At 41.3% G+C, this 16,679-nt stretch overlaps 1 protein-coding gene across 3 annotated transcripts in view; it reads right to left on the reverse strand.

The window, feature by feature from the left end:
- LOC147102211 (double C2-like domain-containing protein beta) overlaps positions 1-16,679 on the reverse strand; it is a 397,434-nt gene that overhangs the window by 350,155 nt on the left and 30,600 nt on the right. For 2 of the 3 annotated variants that reach the window (XM_085964513.1, XM_085964514.1), the window contains exons 2-3: positions 12,284-12,363; positions 3,279-3,302 (exon numbers count right to left, since the gene is read on the reverse strand). In XM_085964513.1, coding sequence (XP_085820639.1) covers positions 3,279-3,302; positions 12,284-12,363 — 104 coding nt within the window. The remainder of the gene's footprint in view (positions 1-3,278; positions 3,303-12,283; positions 12,364-16,679) is intronic. The other variant, XM_085964515.1, reaches the window with a different exon arrangement.

Genomic DNA, 16,679 nt, shown 5'->3' on the forward strand with positions numbered 1-16,679 from the left:
GATATAACAAAAGGCCATGTTAAAAATGTTACATATTATTGAATTAGTACACTTTTTATTTCAGCCAACATTATAGTGGTGGAAGTGCTTGTACGTACAACAGATGACAGCCCCAATTACTTTCCTAGTGTGTGTTTAGACCACATTTGTCATTGGTAGGTTTTTGCAATATGATTGCTGGAAATAATTTGCAATGTAAAGGCATGTAATTTATGCAGCACCATTTTTTTGTTTCCTGTGTGGTACATTTCCCTATTTGTTCATTGGTAATTTCATCACATATTTCAACAGAGCAGCTGCTTTAAGGTACTGACCCCAATTTAACAGAAGAACATGTTGTGCTTCCCTGTTAAATACGCTTCGCGTAAAGCTGGAATTGAGTGCGCCTGAGATTCCCTTTTTCTTAAACATTAATATTTATTTATTGCATTGTATCCTGCATCGCGCTGTAATAAATGGAAAAGGAACAATGTTTTAACTGTTTCTTCAAAAGGTATAATTTATGAAGCTGGATATCCTTTTTATTTTGAGTCCCTTTTGGAGACTCACGCTAATAGACTAGTCAGATGTGTATATGCGAGTCTGCCAGAAATACTTGCAACGAGCCAACAAATTGGCTGGTGCATCTATGGGTGATGCAGCTCCTTCTGGCCTTATATTAGTTTTAAGGTCTGAAATAAATTACATTTTGGAGTTATTTCAATACATAAAATATAAACTTTTCTTACCAATTAATAAGGTTCTGTATACTGCTCTGGCAGTTGTGGCTTGATTGCAGTTGAATATTGCCTTGGCAATACATTAACATAAACCTGACTCTTTTCTCTGTTCAACAACAACAACTTGCATTTATATAATGCCTTTAACGTAGTAAATGTCCCAAGGCACTTCACAGGAGCATCATCAGCCAAAATTCCAACACTGAACCACATAAGAAGATATTAAGAGAGGTGGAGGTAGGCTGTAAGGAGCGTCTTAGAGGAGAGAGAAATAGAGAGAGAGAGAGAGAGAGAGGTTTAGAGGGGGAATTCCAGAGCTTAGGGCCCAGACAGCTGAAGACACGGCCGCCAATGGTGGGGCAAAGGAAATCGGGGACTCACAAAAGGCTAGAATTGGAGGAACGCAGACTTCTCAGAGGGTTGTAGGTCTGGAGGAGGTTACAGAGATAGAGAGGGACGAGGCTGTGGTAGGATTTGAACACAAAGAGGAGAATTTTAAATTCCAGGCATTGCTGGACCAGGGGCCAATGTAGGTCAACGAGCACAGGGGTGATGTGTGAGCAGGACTTGGTGCGAGGCTTCACCATGCATATTGTAGTATCCAGATTACACACAGGTTTCTTGGCATTGTAATGACAGAAAGTTAACTTTAAAACATTGCTATTATTGTTTCAAACAGAAACATTGCTGCTCTTATGTTCTGCTTCTTGTGACATAACTCAGCCATTAAATAGATGTAGATTTTGAGGTAGTTTCCTTCCTTGAGCATATACCAAATCTGATAGTAAACTGAAATACTGCAGACATTTTTCAAATAATTAGTCCAGATATAAATTCCTTTAATATGAAAGATACGCCACAGCATATTTAATAATGGTTTCTGAGAAAAAAGATTTTTACTAATTAGTCATTTTCAAGTAATTTTTATATTTTGCCTGAATTGCACATTTTTGATTTGGACTCAGTGTATAACATGATATTAAAGAGATGAGAGCAGGATATTTGGAACATCACTGCAGCTGTTACAAGCGTACTTGGATTCAGCCAAATGACAAAGAAAGTAATAATAGTCAATGTGGCACAGGCTTACATTGTATCACATCCGTTAACATTGCAGGAGGTTAAATACTGAACTAAAATACTGGTATTTATTAATGTTTATTTTTTGTTCTGTAGTTTAGTCACAACTGTCAATGCAACCAGAAATAAAACAATATAATCTACAAAATATAACCATCAATTCAGCCTACAGCATTTCACAGTGATTTTAAATTTCAGGACAGAAATGCCTGCAACATAAAAAGAACAATTCACCAAGTAACAGTACATTGCCAACTCACTCTGAACTCGTGGGAAAAGCTTTCATTACTCTATTGTGCCTAAGGCTCTTCCTGATAGTGGGGCTTTCACTCTCTCAAAAGAATAGCAAATCTTAGTAATCAATGTGATATGATCTATGTAACCTCCCATATGGTTTTTTCTTCATATTTTCTTGTCATGGGGCCACTCACCTCCGTCCAACCTTCTGGCTTCTCCACAGTAGCCACTAATAATACATTCCTTCAGTACTGAGAGGAAGAGGCACTTGCAGTTCAGCAAGGCAACTAATTTCAATTCCTCCCTCCCTAGTGGAACACTACGCTACCAGAAAAGTACTCTACTTAACAGACTAATCATGAAATGACAATAATTTTCAGTAGGTTTCAGAAGGGGAAACAACAAAGTTCTATTTAAAGTATAAGCCATGCATTTAATAGAGATTATTAATATTTGGTTATTGTTAGCTATCTGTACCTCCAAGCACCATATTTCTACTCTGCATAAAACAACAAAAGTAACTAGCACTCACCAGCAGAAATCTATCATATCCCTTTAGATACAAGAACATTGGCCTAGAAATGAGATTGCGAAGCGCTTGTTTTTCAAGCGGACATGATGGGTACACTATGGCGTGCAGCGTGCACGTGCTCAGTACGGGCTGGAGGTGCGCTGCACTCCCTATTGGTTAAAGGCCTGTAGTGGTCCAGGGCGTCCGCCTGAAACAGACGTTGGGCCCACTGCCAATGCAAATCGGGGCCTTAAGGCCTGTTTCAGGCCCCTTTGCGAAACTTCATTAGGACTGCGTTTTCTCTGACGCACAGCAGCTGAACCAGTGGTCCTGAAAGAGACCACTGCAGGCTGCCACCAAAAAGGTGGGTACGCAATCTTATACTTAACTGAATGTGCAGAAGTGCTCCTCCTGGCTCTACATTAAACTGTGGGCCGCTGGCAGCCCGCGTTCACACCCTCCACAGATTTACCTGCTGCCCTCGGCCATCCAACACGCTCCCCCGCCCAACAACTGGCAAGCTGCCTCTAGTGCCCGCAGTTCAGCAACTATATGCAAATGAGGCTGGGAGGACCAATTTCCCGTGCTCTTGCCGCCGGCCTCTTTCAACTGAATTTTGGCGCAATCCGATTTCTAGGCCTTTGTCGTCAGGTATCTGAGAAATATGGGTATTGTTTTATCAGCAATTATAAGCTCTGTTCACTATGGGAGGAAGGGGTAATAACCCTTACCTTTTTGTGCCAAAGCTTTGGCACCTTTCCTCAAAATAGCATGCAGTAAAAGAAATATGAGCAAATGAGAAACAAAAAGAAGTTATGAGACAGAAAATGTACAACATTAACGGTGCAATGAGCTTAGCAAGACCAACTGTCTCTTATTTATTTTTTCAATTTGTGAATTCATTAAGATTGCTTCACCACTACAGATCAGACTAGCTTCTAACATCTTGTGGGATTCTAGCATAAATATAACATTAACAACCAAGCTCCTAAGAGAAGTATATATAGGTTAAAAAAAAAACTTTGAAAAAAATAGAACAATGATCAGGTGATTTCGGTATTTTAATCATGGTTAATGATAACTCAATTCGGAATCGTTTCATACTGAAATGCTGCTTTTGATCTATTATAAGAATGGTTTCACACAAATGGCTGTTGTTCTTAATAATTGGTAACTGTCAATATATTACATTATGAAGTAAACTGGTCTATGAATTATTTCAATTTTTTTTCTATTATCATTTGCTCAATAGGTGATGATATTTGATTCGTATTTGTTCATTAAGGAAAAAGATTCCAATGCAGTACAGATTTTCAGCAGAAGCAATTCATGTTGTGTCAATTAACTACTTCATGAAGGGAACTGGACAAATCTTCGGTGAAGAATGGTTTTGAGGTCACTGTAAATTTGTAGACCAAGATCATGCAATAGTTCAGAGTTCACTTTGGTTCCTGGACCAGTGGGATTAGGGTAAAAGAAAAGAAAGAATTTGCATTTATACGTCATTTTTCATGACCTCAGGACATCTCAAAGCACATTACAGCTAATGAAGTACTTTTGAAGTGTAGTCACAGTTATAACATAGGAAATGCAACAGCCAATTTGCACACAGCAAGGTCCCACAAACAGCAATGTGATGCATGATCAGATAGTCTGTTTTGGTGATGTTGGTTGAGGGATAAATATTGGCCAGGACACCAGGAGAACTCCCTTGCTCTTCATCAAATAGTGCCCTGAGATCTTTTATGTCCACCTTGGTTTAACGTCTCATCTGAAAGACGGCACCTCCGACAGTGCAGCACTTCCTCAGTACCGCATTAATAGGAAGTGAAAGGGTGGACAGGGATATTTTCTGCAGAGGGCAGCACGATAACAGTTAAGTTGTGTTAAATATGGGAGTAGGTGAACTTGATTCCACCGGGAAGTAGGTTGAGCATATCAAAATTCTCTTCAATTTGGAACCTTTAGTGACTGTCAGATTAAAGAAGACTGTGTGCGGTGGAAATTCTGTGGGGGTCCACTTGTCTGCCACCGTAACTCTGATGGAAGACTAGCAAAATCCCCAGGGATGTGGTATAATGATATAATGCAGGTTAATGCCAAAGTTATAGTGGAACTAGTAGAAGCTTCATGGGATTTCAGGACCTGTATCTGGCACAGCTAAATTTAAACTCAGATTTTACAGATAGGTGGGATGTCATTTAATGGGCCATAGAGTTATACAGCACAGAAAGAGGCCCTTCGGCCCATTGTGTCCGTGCCGGCCATCAAGCCCTGTCTAATCTAATCCCATTTTCCAGCATTTGGTCCGTAGCCTTGTATGCTATGGCATTTCAAGTGCTCATCCAAATGCTTCTTGAATGTTGTGAGGGTTCCTGCCTCTACCACCCTTTCAGGCAGTGAGTTCCAGATTCCAACCACCCTCTGGGTGAAAAAGTTCTTCCTCAAATCCCCTCGAAACCTCCTGCCCCTTACCTTGAATCTATGCCCCCTTGTTATTGACCCCTCTACTAAGGGAAAAAGTTCCTTTCTATCTACCCTATCTATGCCCCTCATAATTTTGTACACCTCAATCAGGTCCCCCCTCAGCCTTCTCTGCTCCAAGGAAAACAACCCCAGCCTGTCCAGTCTTTCTTCATAGCTGAAGCGCTCCAGCCCAGGTAACATCCTGGTGAATCTCCTCTGCACCCTCTCCAAAGCAATCACATCCTTCCTATAGTGTGGTGACCAGAACTGCATACAGTATTCCAGCTGTGGCCTAACCAGCGTTTTGTACAGCTCCATCATAACCTCCCTGCTCTTATATTCTATGCCTCAGCTAATGAAGGCAAGTATCCCATATGCCTTTTTAACCACCTTATCCACCTGTTCTGCTGCCTTCAGGGATCTATGTACATGCACACCAAGGTCCCTCTGATCCTCTGTCTTTCCTAGGGTCCTACCATTCATTGTGTATTCCCTTGCCTTGTTAGTCCCTCCAAAATGCATCACCTCACACTTTTCAGGGTTTCAATAAGAGGCGATCTTATTGAAACATATAAGATTGTGAAGGGGTTGGATCGGGTGGATGCGGGGAGGATGTTCCCGATGATGGGTGAAACTAGAACTAGGGGGCATAGTCTTAGAATAAGGGGCTGCTCTTTCAAAACTGAGATGAGGAGGAACTACTTCACTCAGAGGGTGGTAGGTCCATGGAATATGCTGCCCCAAAAAGCTGTAGAAGCTACATCATTACATACATTTAAAACAGAAATAGACAGTTTCCTAGAAGTAAAGGGAATTAAGGGTTACGGGGAGCGGGCAGGAATTTGGACATGAGTCTAGGTTCGGATCGGACATGGCCCTGTGGGTAGCGGAGCGGGCTCAGGGGCCGTGTAGCCTGATCCTGCTCCTATTTCGTGTGTCTAATTCTGTTAGATTCAGGAGATGGTTCTGTGATAGTAGATTGGCGGTTAGGATCAGATCAGCCATGATCTTATTGAATGGCGGAGCAGGCTCGAGGGGCCGATTGGCCTACTCCTGCTCCTATTTCTCATGTTCTTATGCCACTGTTCCGCCCATCTGACCAACCCATCTATATCGTCCTGCAGACTGAGGCTACCCTCCTCTCTATTTACCACCCCACCAATTTTCCTGTCATCTGCGAACTTACTGATCATACCTTTTACATTCACATCCAAATCATTAATGTAGACCACAAACAGCAAGGGACCCAGCACCGATCCCTGCGGCACCCCACTGGACACAGGCTTCCAGTCACAAAAACAACCTTTCACCATCACCCTCTGCCTTCTGCCACTAAGCCAGTTTTGGATCCAATGGGCCATTTGTGTTCATTTGTTGTTCAGTTCTGGTGGCACTTAGACTTTTGTGCCAGTTGTTCTTAATTATAATTTCTTCTGCCCCAGTCTGATTACTGGCACCAATTAGTTTTTCCCTTAAATTGATTTGTTGGGAAGAGGACAACCTATGGAGGAAATGCCAGGCAGGTCAGGCTGTCCCTGAGGTGCACTGTGATCTCACATAAAGATGAAATGGCCCCACTTTGGCAGACATAGTGTTGTGGAAACCAGCAGACCAGATGGTATCATTAAGATATGTGAAAGCCTGACTAACCAGTCTGCTAAATGGTACTTCAGAGACATCCACGTCAAGCTTTAGGTGGTACTGGATAAAAGAAAGCGTGCCAGGGTGATCAAGGGTGTATATCACCTGATTGGCTGGCTGCACAGCCCGGCCCCCCCCTCCCCCCGCACGCCCACAAGATACCACAATCCATTTCTGTAAGCCCTGAAACATCTACCTGGCAAAGACTGTGGCGACTTGCCTTCTCAGGGACTGGGTTACTAGAAAGGCAGATGTACAATTCTGCCATCTGCTTCGAGGCAACTTGTAGTCTTTATGCAGCCTAGGCTGGGATTTGCAGCAACAGTGGTGGTTAGTGGTAACTTGAAACTTAACTGCAGACCTGCTGACAGATAGTCTTGTGGAATGGCCCAGCAGGAAACCCTCCTCACAAGCACCTCATGCAGCGCCAACTTGCCTTTGGCAGTCATCAAGCAAGCGTTTGGATGCTGGTCTGCTCAGTCAGTTGTCTACAAACTCATACCTGTACCGAGATTCTATTTCCCTTCAGTCCTCAGTTCCCTGCCCCTTCAGCCATGGCAAAGGCTGTTAATGAATGGAAATGCTTTTTTAAGGCTCTTCAAAGGCTTGGAGAATTTTGTCCTCCTATTCTGACAAACACCATTTATTGGCCATATCCCTTTAAATTTGACTTCCTAAAACTTTTATTTCCAACCTCTAGTCTGTTTGGCGTGTATTTTTGTGTGACTGTTTCCATTGTCGGGGGAGGTGGGTGGAACAAGTTTGCTGCCTGCCCAATGTAAGTGATCCAAGGCCTGACCAATTTTCACGGTTGGGTCTCATTATCACTCTGTCGGCAAGCTGATCACATATTTGGAGCAGCTCACTGATCGGTGGGAGCCAAAAATTCCGACGGCTCTGAGGGCGCGCCTTTGTGGGTGGATTGTCGTGGGACCTGGAGAAGCATTAATGCTCCTCCTGATTCAACCAGCATTATTTACAATCCTGTTTTTCTCCTTTTCCTGAGTGGCCGGTGACAGACTTTTTAAGGATCATTGGTTAGGTCACTCAATGCCAAGTACCAATGGCCGGAATGTGCGCCATGCCTACTGATACTTCAAAATTGCATCAGGGTCCCATTGATGTCATAGGACCATGATTTGTATGGGCCAATGAGGCTCCCACCTGTCTCCAGGGGGGCTCCTGGGCCGCCCACTGCAAGGCTCCAAACAAAATGGCGGGAGCCGGACCTCGGCGGGAGTTGTGGGGCTGCGCTGCTATTTTAAATCATGCTGTTGCCCCATTCCTGCCCAACACAGGGGATGAAAGTAGGCCCCTTTGGAATCTGTACTGCAAATAATTATGCAAATTGATTGACACCGGAGAAATAAGTTTCACACCAAAGAATTTAGTCACTTGACCTTTTTAGGTGGGATTCGCACTGGTTCTTAAAAATTTGGAACTGACTTACACTTGTAGATGAAAACCAGCTCCATTATTTTAAGCAGACTATTCCACAGAAACCATTGAAATCCAAGCAAGACTTTCCTATCGTGGCCTCGGATAAGTGAACAATAAAACAGCTTGTTGGAACTGACCGAGAAGTAACAATGTTCTATCATTAACCCTTCTGGTATTACACTTTCAGTGACACTTTGCAAAAACATTTATCACATCTAATCCAATGCTTCGACACTAAACATGCAATGCTATCCATTGTGAATGAATAAGAATAAAGTCTACAACATAATTATGGTATGTCTTAAAACAGCCTTCCTTCAACAAATTAAAAAACGGTGAACTTGCTGAAAATTGTACATATGGGTTAGATTCACTTGGGCTTTATTTGCACAGATTTCAAGTCTTCTCATTTATTCGGAAAACCTAGCCCACACAATGTTGGTCCGAATAATAATCTTACTGGCATGTACCTTATAGGGTAGACTGTCTGAACCTTCATCCATTGTGAAGTACCCACACTCACAGTAGTTCAGTTACTTCACCATAGACCAGGACTCAGAAAATCTACCCTAATCGTTGCGAAAACTAAATTGTATGAAATTGCTCTGAGCTTTGAAAATTTGGCCCTACATCAATTTTCCATAGTTTCTCAAACAAACAGGTAAAATTTTACCACAGCACTCAAAGGGATAAAATGCTCCTCACCATTCAAGGCTGGAATAGGCAAGCTGCAAATTTTCCCCTCTCTCTCTCCTCCTCCCTCCATCTAAAGATGTGGGGCAGGGGAAAAGGAAGAGAGATACACATTCTATCATACTTTTTATTGGACAAAGCAAGAAAAGAACGTTTCTCCTGCCTTATGTGCAAGCTTTGCTCACACACTGGTTCTATACAAATGTGAGTTAAAAGTTTTATTCCTTTTTTTTAAATATCTGATATGTCCACATTTGGATGAGTTAAGGTTTATGAAGGGAGAAAAATGGGAGGCTGGCCAGGAGAGTATTAGAATAGTCAGGTATAGAGGAAACAAAGGCACGGATGAAGGTTTCAGCAGCTGATGAGCGGAGGCAGGGTCAGAGACAGGCGATGTTACAGATGTGCAAGTAGGTAGTTTTGGTGATGGAGCGAATATGTGGTCGGAAACTAATCTCAGGGACAAATAGGGCACGAAGGTCACAACGGTCTGGTTCAGCCTCAGACAGTGGCCGGGGAGAGGGATGGAGTCGGTGGCTAGGGAATGGAGTTTGTGGCGGGACCGAAGACAATGGCTTCAGTTTTCCCAATATTTAGTTGGTGGAAATTTCTGCTCATCCAGTACTGGATGTCGGACAAGCAGCGTGACAAATTAGAGACAGTGGAGGGATCAAGAGAGGTGGTGGTGAGATAGAGCTAGGCACCATTAATAATTAAAGGGCTATTGATTCAGTAGATCAATTCAACTTGATAAAGCAGATGATGAGTGTGCATTCCTTTAAGGATAACAGAGATTAATTTGCTGATCACTGTGTCCAGAGGAATCAACAGTGAAAGACGGTTTCTTGGAGGCTGCTCTGCATTCAGGAAGACTTACAACATACAGTGTGAAAAGTAAAATCTTATCACCACTGTACACAGTTATATCCTCAAACAAAATATATACCTATAACATCACTCATTGCCCACTGCCAATTGTTCTAAGTAAAATTTAAACAGTAACTACAGTGTAAAGCATGTAAAATTCACCAAGTACCCCCCAGCTTAGACAAGAAACCCTAGTTTGCAATGACGACTGTGTGATCAGGAGCTTTAATTATTCACAAAGCAGGCATCCAATATAACTTTCTTTTTGAAGTATCTTTGGCCTTAGTCTTTTTACCAAGTAAAATTTATAATACTTTGAGGACTATGGTAGCACTGTTACGCAAGATCAAAAATATTATAAGTGCACGCATTATTAACCTTCTACTGTCAATGACAGCAAACAGAACTGAGGAGTTTTTATTGGAAGGAAAATATTTTGTTTATTCCTAGATTCCCTCACAGTGCAGGATAGACTTTTCAGACCATCTCCAATAAGATCACAACTCTCCAGATTGTTATACGTTAGCTTTTGATTCCATTGCAACATCCTTCCTTATAGAATGGCTTTCAGTTTAGATAAAATTTCTATTTTGCAAATGCTGACTTGCTCTTAATATAGGCTGGCCGGGTGGAACATTTGTTTCACGAAACATCACTTTTGGAAATAATGTGGACAAAGCACAGAATGCTTAAAGAATGGAATTGAATAGGCCTTTCTGATCTGCAGGCCTTGAATATGGAATTACTTCAAATTCTTGAGCCTGGACTACAATTGATGATGAAAGGTCATGGCAAACTTCATTGATGTCTGAGTTTCCCTTTCTTCCAAAATATTGATCAAACCGTTTCTGGTCAGATTGTTTGATTAAAAGGTAGTAACAATTTTGCTAATGGAGGAGATGCTGCTGAGTAACAGCAAGACAGATGAAGGTCTAGCGTTTTTTTCTCTGACACAATGAAAATTCAAGGCTACATCGGCAAAGAGGGTTTTCTGTTCTAATTAGAAACAGCCTTTTACTTTGGATTGTGATGATTAAGACTACATTTTCCAAGCACATATTTTAGTGCAAGATCTTAATAACTCAAAGTGGTTAATATCTCAACTGACCCATCAATTTCAAGCTACTTTCACATATTCAACAATAACCCAATGTAATCTCATAATCTCTGTGCGCACAGGCTGCTGGAGAAGTGGGATTATCTATATGTGGATTACTGCAATAAAAGGTAAAAGCATTTCACAAGAAAATGACCAAGATGAGATCATTACATATTTGAAATAGTATTGTGTTTTTACTGTTTTACTAGATTTTGAAGTACGTCTACAAAACAATTTAAATTTCTACTGCACTTCTTATATACAGAGAAGCGTCTGAGAGAGCGTTAGATGGTGGTGGACAACAAGTGGTTACCAAGGAGAGAGAAGAGAGCAGTTAGGATGGCACAAAGCATAGTCAAAGACAAGAGCCTTTAGGAAGTGCCACATTTCAGGATTTTTGACTTTTTGACCTAGGAGGAATTTCAGCAAATTTATATTAGGATGATGCTGTTGAATTCAGCTCAAGAGGTTAAATCCACAGCACACAGCTTCTGGAATGTGCATGATATTCAGATTAAGGATCTGTCCAGAATAGTGTTTCCTGCATCTCGTATCAGTTTGAGACAATGAATTTCATTAAGATATTCCAGTAAACATTTGCACGTTGGAATGGTTTCATTCAAATAATCAGTTGGGGGTTGTTTTCAAGCAAGCCAACACTTAGGAGGGTAGTAGTTGATTTGCTTGGCAGCTCAACTGGCTAACTCTTGGACATGGGGAGCTGGGGCAGGATGGTTGGCAATTCTTTTCCTTCCTGATTAGTTGGGAAGTCAGTGAGTCTGAAGTAATCTGGAATGGAAGTCAGGCACAGTCGGGAATATTTTAAAGTTGGATCCAAAACGGGGGCAATATTGGTGATGCACTGGGAAGATTGGGAGGAGTGAGGCCATGGAGGGATTTGAAGGCCCCCCCCCCCCCAAGAATCTTGAAGTCAATTCTCTGGAGCACAAGGAACCAATGGAGCTTGGCAAGGATGGGGTGACGTGGGCCTTAGTTGCTGGGTGACGATGTGGTCCACAGTATTCTGGATAAACTGTAGTTTACGGAGACTGGAAGCAGAGAAACCATCAAGGAGAACATTGGAGAAATCCAACCTTGAGGTGATAAATGTGTGGCTTAGGGGTTCAGCAGAAATTTTTGAAGGTGAAATTGGTCTTGTAATGGATTAGATATAGGAAGGAAGCTCAGCTTGGGGTCAAGCAGAATATCAAGGAGAAAAAAGTCAAGAAAAGTACATTCTGGTATTGGAAATATACAGAAAGTGAAGATTGACAGATGTAAGCTATTATATTCATCAGTACAGCATGCGTGAATTCAATTCGCTCCTTCATCAAATTGTACAATAGCTCTCTCTTGATCCATATTACAGTATCTACCAATAAAGTTGGCAATTGTCAATTGAATTATCTGGCATATTTTATGAAAATAAAAGAACAATTTGCATGCATTAGAAAATGCAAAGCAAAATCATTAGACAGCGACGCCTACAAACAGATTCTGTGTTATTTGCAACTTTCTAAGGTTACGTACCTTTGCTTTATTTATTGAGCAATGGAGAGCATTGTTTTCTTGGTCGTACAGCAAACTGAAATCTAATGTACCCAGGGTGGCTGGAAAAGGAAAGGAGATGGCTTTACCGTCAACAGAAACAGACGGAATAAAAATGTAATTTTGCAACTACCCATGAAGTGAATATCCCCTGGTGAAAGAAACGTAAAACATGTAATTCTAATAGATAAAACAATGATTCATGCAAACATGAGGGTAAATCCAGTTACCTAGAAGTTCAGTAATTTTATCCACTTATTGTGTAGCTCATGTCCAGTTCCCTTAAACCAAATTGTATGTGGCACTTTAATATAGAAAAAAACATGAGTTTTTCTATTCAGTAACTATCTCAGTTCTAATGTAAGGACATGTTTTGGATAAACTGTTTGCACTAAAGGAATGGAGCTGATATAATATTGAAAATAAACAGATTAATATTTACTATTTCATTGCTTTTGCTGGAGCAATCAGAGATCTACGGTGGTGGTTAAAGATACAAAGGGCAACTAGGACAATTCCAGGACTAGATTGAACAGCTGAGAGGAGCTTAGGTTCTTCCAGTAAGAACAAGTGACTGGGTAGCGGTACTAACCATCCATGTGTTTACAATTATCAAAGAATACGTAGGGTGAAGTTGGGAAATTCTTTGAGACACCAGAAGTGACAAATCATAGCAACAAAATTATAAGACTTTACTGTCTCCTGTGTTTAGGCTTGACTAGCAAAATAACAGAGTTCACAACAGGCAGGTAGAGTTCAGCAATTAACCATTTAAAAATCAGGCTTCGAATTTCACCGAAATCACACCATTACTCCGGTGAGAGTCTGGTGGAAAATCCCAGAAATAGGCAGGAACCCGAATACTGTTGGTCCCTACCAATTCTGAGAGTTCCCAGTTTGCCTTATGAAAGTGGAACTCCACCCACACCTTACACAGGCAAAGAGGTGGAGCCAGTGGGGTTTGATCCAAGGCAGAGATGCCCAGGTTGGGAGTTTGCACTTCTGAATTTCAGAAAAGATCCGGTATAAGACTGGAGGCTGGTAAGCTAAGAGAGATGAGGTATATTGGTCTCTAGAATGGTGCAAGTGGCCCCCATAGGGAGGGAAATGGTAGGGCAGGGGTGCAGCCTGGAACCATGAAGATTAGCTAAATCTTAAAAAGAATAATTTGATGGATCAGGCCTCTTACACATAGGGTTGAAGGGGAAACTCTGAGCGGGAAGAGGGTTGGGGCAGGCCCTCCTATGGCAGACAGGTGCCACTATTCCCAGCAGCAGACGTCTGTCACCCCAGTAGGTGCCACTCGTTGACCTCTCCAAATCTGACAGGGTTAACAGTGGCGGGATCGCAGCCCGCAGATTTTCGGGGCCACTGTACCTTGGTAAATACACTGCTCAGTGTGGAGCGAAGTCATACAAACCATGAAGATCCTGCCCGCTGCTGAGCTAGCTGATCTCAGCAATGGTCATGGTAGTGATAGTATAATTGGCCTTAGCTTCCTTGGGCTAAGAAGGGGGCAGAACAGCACATTACTATCCAGCAATACTGCACTAGAAAGTGCATGTATGTGGACAAAATGAGGTTTAGTTGAGACATCCCTATGGTCAAATTGCCCACTGACAATGACTGTGTTGAAAAATGGCCACCTGAGCAATGCATCAGTTGTAAACACCTATGAAACTACTCCAGTATAAGTCAATGCCTTCAGGAGAGGAGGAAGTAAAATATGACATGATACAAAATAACAGCGACATTTTAATAATGTTCCAATTCCAAACCATACAAAGCACACTTTTCAATTTCCCCCTAGAATATGAGCAATAGCTGCTTTAATGTCCTGCCATGGTCATATACATGCATAGAAAGACAAAATGTCCCACTGCACAAATGTAATGCAAATACCTGTGTCCCATTACTGTGGCCATCAGTAAGCTGGCAGTTGGAACCTGTTGCTAAATGAGAATGCAAGTTACATTTTTTTCTGTGTTAAAATTTTTAACCTTTGGTAATTGAATGGTGGTACAAGGTTTCTTTTTTTAAAAAAAAGAATATTTTGTGTATTTCAGGTTCTGTCAGGTCAGATGTTGCAGAGGTTGAATGGAACCATAGAACAACATCTCCTACAAACCAGTGGTACATTTTCTATTTCCCCCTACTAGCTATCCTTGCTTTCTGAATGAAATTGCCAAATTAGTGATAAATTAGGAGCAGTTTTGTGTTGTGGACCCATGGTCCCTAAGAAAAAGAGGAAGATAGTCCAACCTCATTTTATGAACATTACACAAGAAGCTTCCAACTTGTCAGTCTAGGTTGGATTCCAACCCAGGTACCTGAAATGAAAGAGCTAAGTGTGCTAAGCCAGTGTGCCACCAAATCCCCATTAGCTGTAGGGAGCTTATTTCTGATTCCTGTTGGGAGGAAAATATATATACATGAAAAGGAAAGATTTGTAGGGCTACAATGAAAAAGCAGGGGGAGTGGGACTAATTGGGTAGCTCTTTCAGAGAGCTGGCACGGGCACGATGGGCCGAATGGCCTCCTTCTGTGCTGTATGATTCTAAATATATATTCCTCATCAGTCTAACTGTAGACTTGAATGTGAGGCAAGCTGGTTGAATGAAAAGTAATCGAGCCATAGCAGTTAAGAAGAAGGATGAGTTTGTGTTATACATAGAAGTTGCAACAAAAGTAGGCCATTCGACCCAATTTGTTGGTGTGGGCAATTACCCTCCACACGAGCAAACGGTTCTAATCATATATACCTGACCTGTTCCCATATCCCTTTGTTCCCTTTTCCTTCATCTATCTATCCAAACTAATCTTGAACGTTGACAGTTTCTGCCACAATCAGTAACACTGGAAGTGAATTCCATAGCCTCACAATTCTGTGTGAAGAAGTTTCTCCTGCCCTCTGTTCTAAAGCTCCTTTATTTAATTGTGTATCTATGGTTCCTGATTCCAGACCCCTCAACTACTGGTAACCAACTGCTTTTATCTAACCTATCCCATGCTTTCACAATTCTGAACATTTCTATCATATTGCACTTTAATCCTAACGAAAAAGGCCCAATTTTTCAAAAGTCTTTCTTCATATTTCTCATACCAGGAGCATCCTAGTGAATCTGTGACGTACCCTCTCTAGGCCTTCAATATGCTTCCTGTTACATGTTCCCTAAGGGCCTTGGTGGTTGGCAGGATAGGAATGTGTCCAATAACTTGTGGTCCTGAACCACTCACACACTAATGTCCTTCGATAATCTAGGGAGGCTCACACACTGACTTGGTTTGTTAGGATAAGCTTCCCGAGCATAATATTATTGGAGCTTCCAAAATCAATATCCCTCCTGGATGGATTTATTATAGAAAATTAAACTGACTCATGGTCTATAGAAAAAAAACAATGTTAAAAGAATATCAATACACATGCACATGCGTGCACGCACACACGCAGTAGGCTTTTCATCAATTTCTCAATATGCATGTCACTTTCAGTGCTGCCAATAAATCGGAAAACAAGGGTGTAGGCAGGAAATTTAAAGTCATAAACACTTCTTCCAAATGTTGTGCTAGTGTACCCATTCTCAATGTGTTATATGGGTATTTCCCCATCCTCTGCAAAAAATGAATTTTATATTAAAAATGATAATGTTTCATTTTAGAACACTTGTAGCAGTTAATAGGTATTTTGGTTATTATAGCAACGCAAACATTCAGGTTATTAAGGGTAATGGGCACTTTTATCAATAGGCCAAAAATGGACAGGCATAACTAATATGAAATTAAAGACCGAGGTTATTGGAAATTTGCCTGAACAACAGATTAGTGCAGCGATGCTGGTGTCTGTGCATAAATTTACCAGGACAGCCTTATTAGTCATTTTTTTTCTCTGTTTCACTAATCTGTTAAGCAATACGACTGCCCTGCTACATTTGGTTGCCAAGGCTTGTTCAACAGCAAAATATTGCCTAACATAATTATAAAAAATATTCTAGTGTTCCGACGACAAGCACGCAGGTTAATAACCATTAGCTGTGAAATCTGAACAGACGGTTTTTCAATAGCACAATCCTTAATCTATCCTTCACACATCTTTCTGATTCAAACAAACAAACATGCTCACACACACTCTGCTTTAGATTTCACTGTATGATGGTACAACTGATTTTTTAACTCTATGCACCAAGTAGATTAACCCATGGATAGAAGTGGTTTAACACTGAGAATATGATTCAGTAAGAATCACTTTCTTTGTCAGACCAACTGGCAACGACCAAATTTCAACCTGGCCCTCACATTGAAGGGCTTTTGTTTTCCTTCGCAAAGTTTTTTCAGTACAGGAAATTAAGCTCATCTTAATTTAATGTCCCATTAAATTAAA

The sequence above is a fragment of the Somniosus microcephalus genome, chromosome 22 (genome assembly GCF_052327205.1).
Source record: "Somniosus microcephalus isolate GS21.2 chromosome 22, FLI_Smic_1.0, whole genome shotgun sequence".
Classification (NCBI taxonomy): Eukaryota; Metazoa; Chordata; class Chondrichthyes; order Squaliformes; family Somniosidae; genus Somniosus; species Somniosus microcephalus.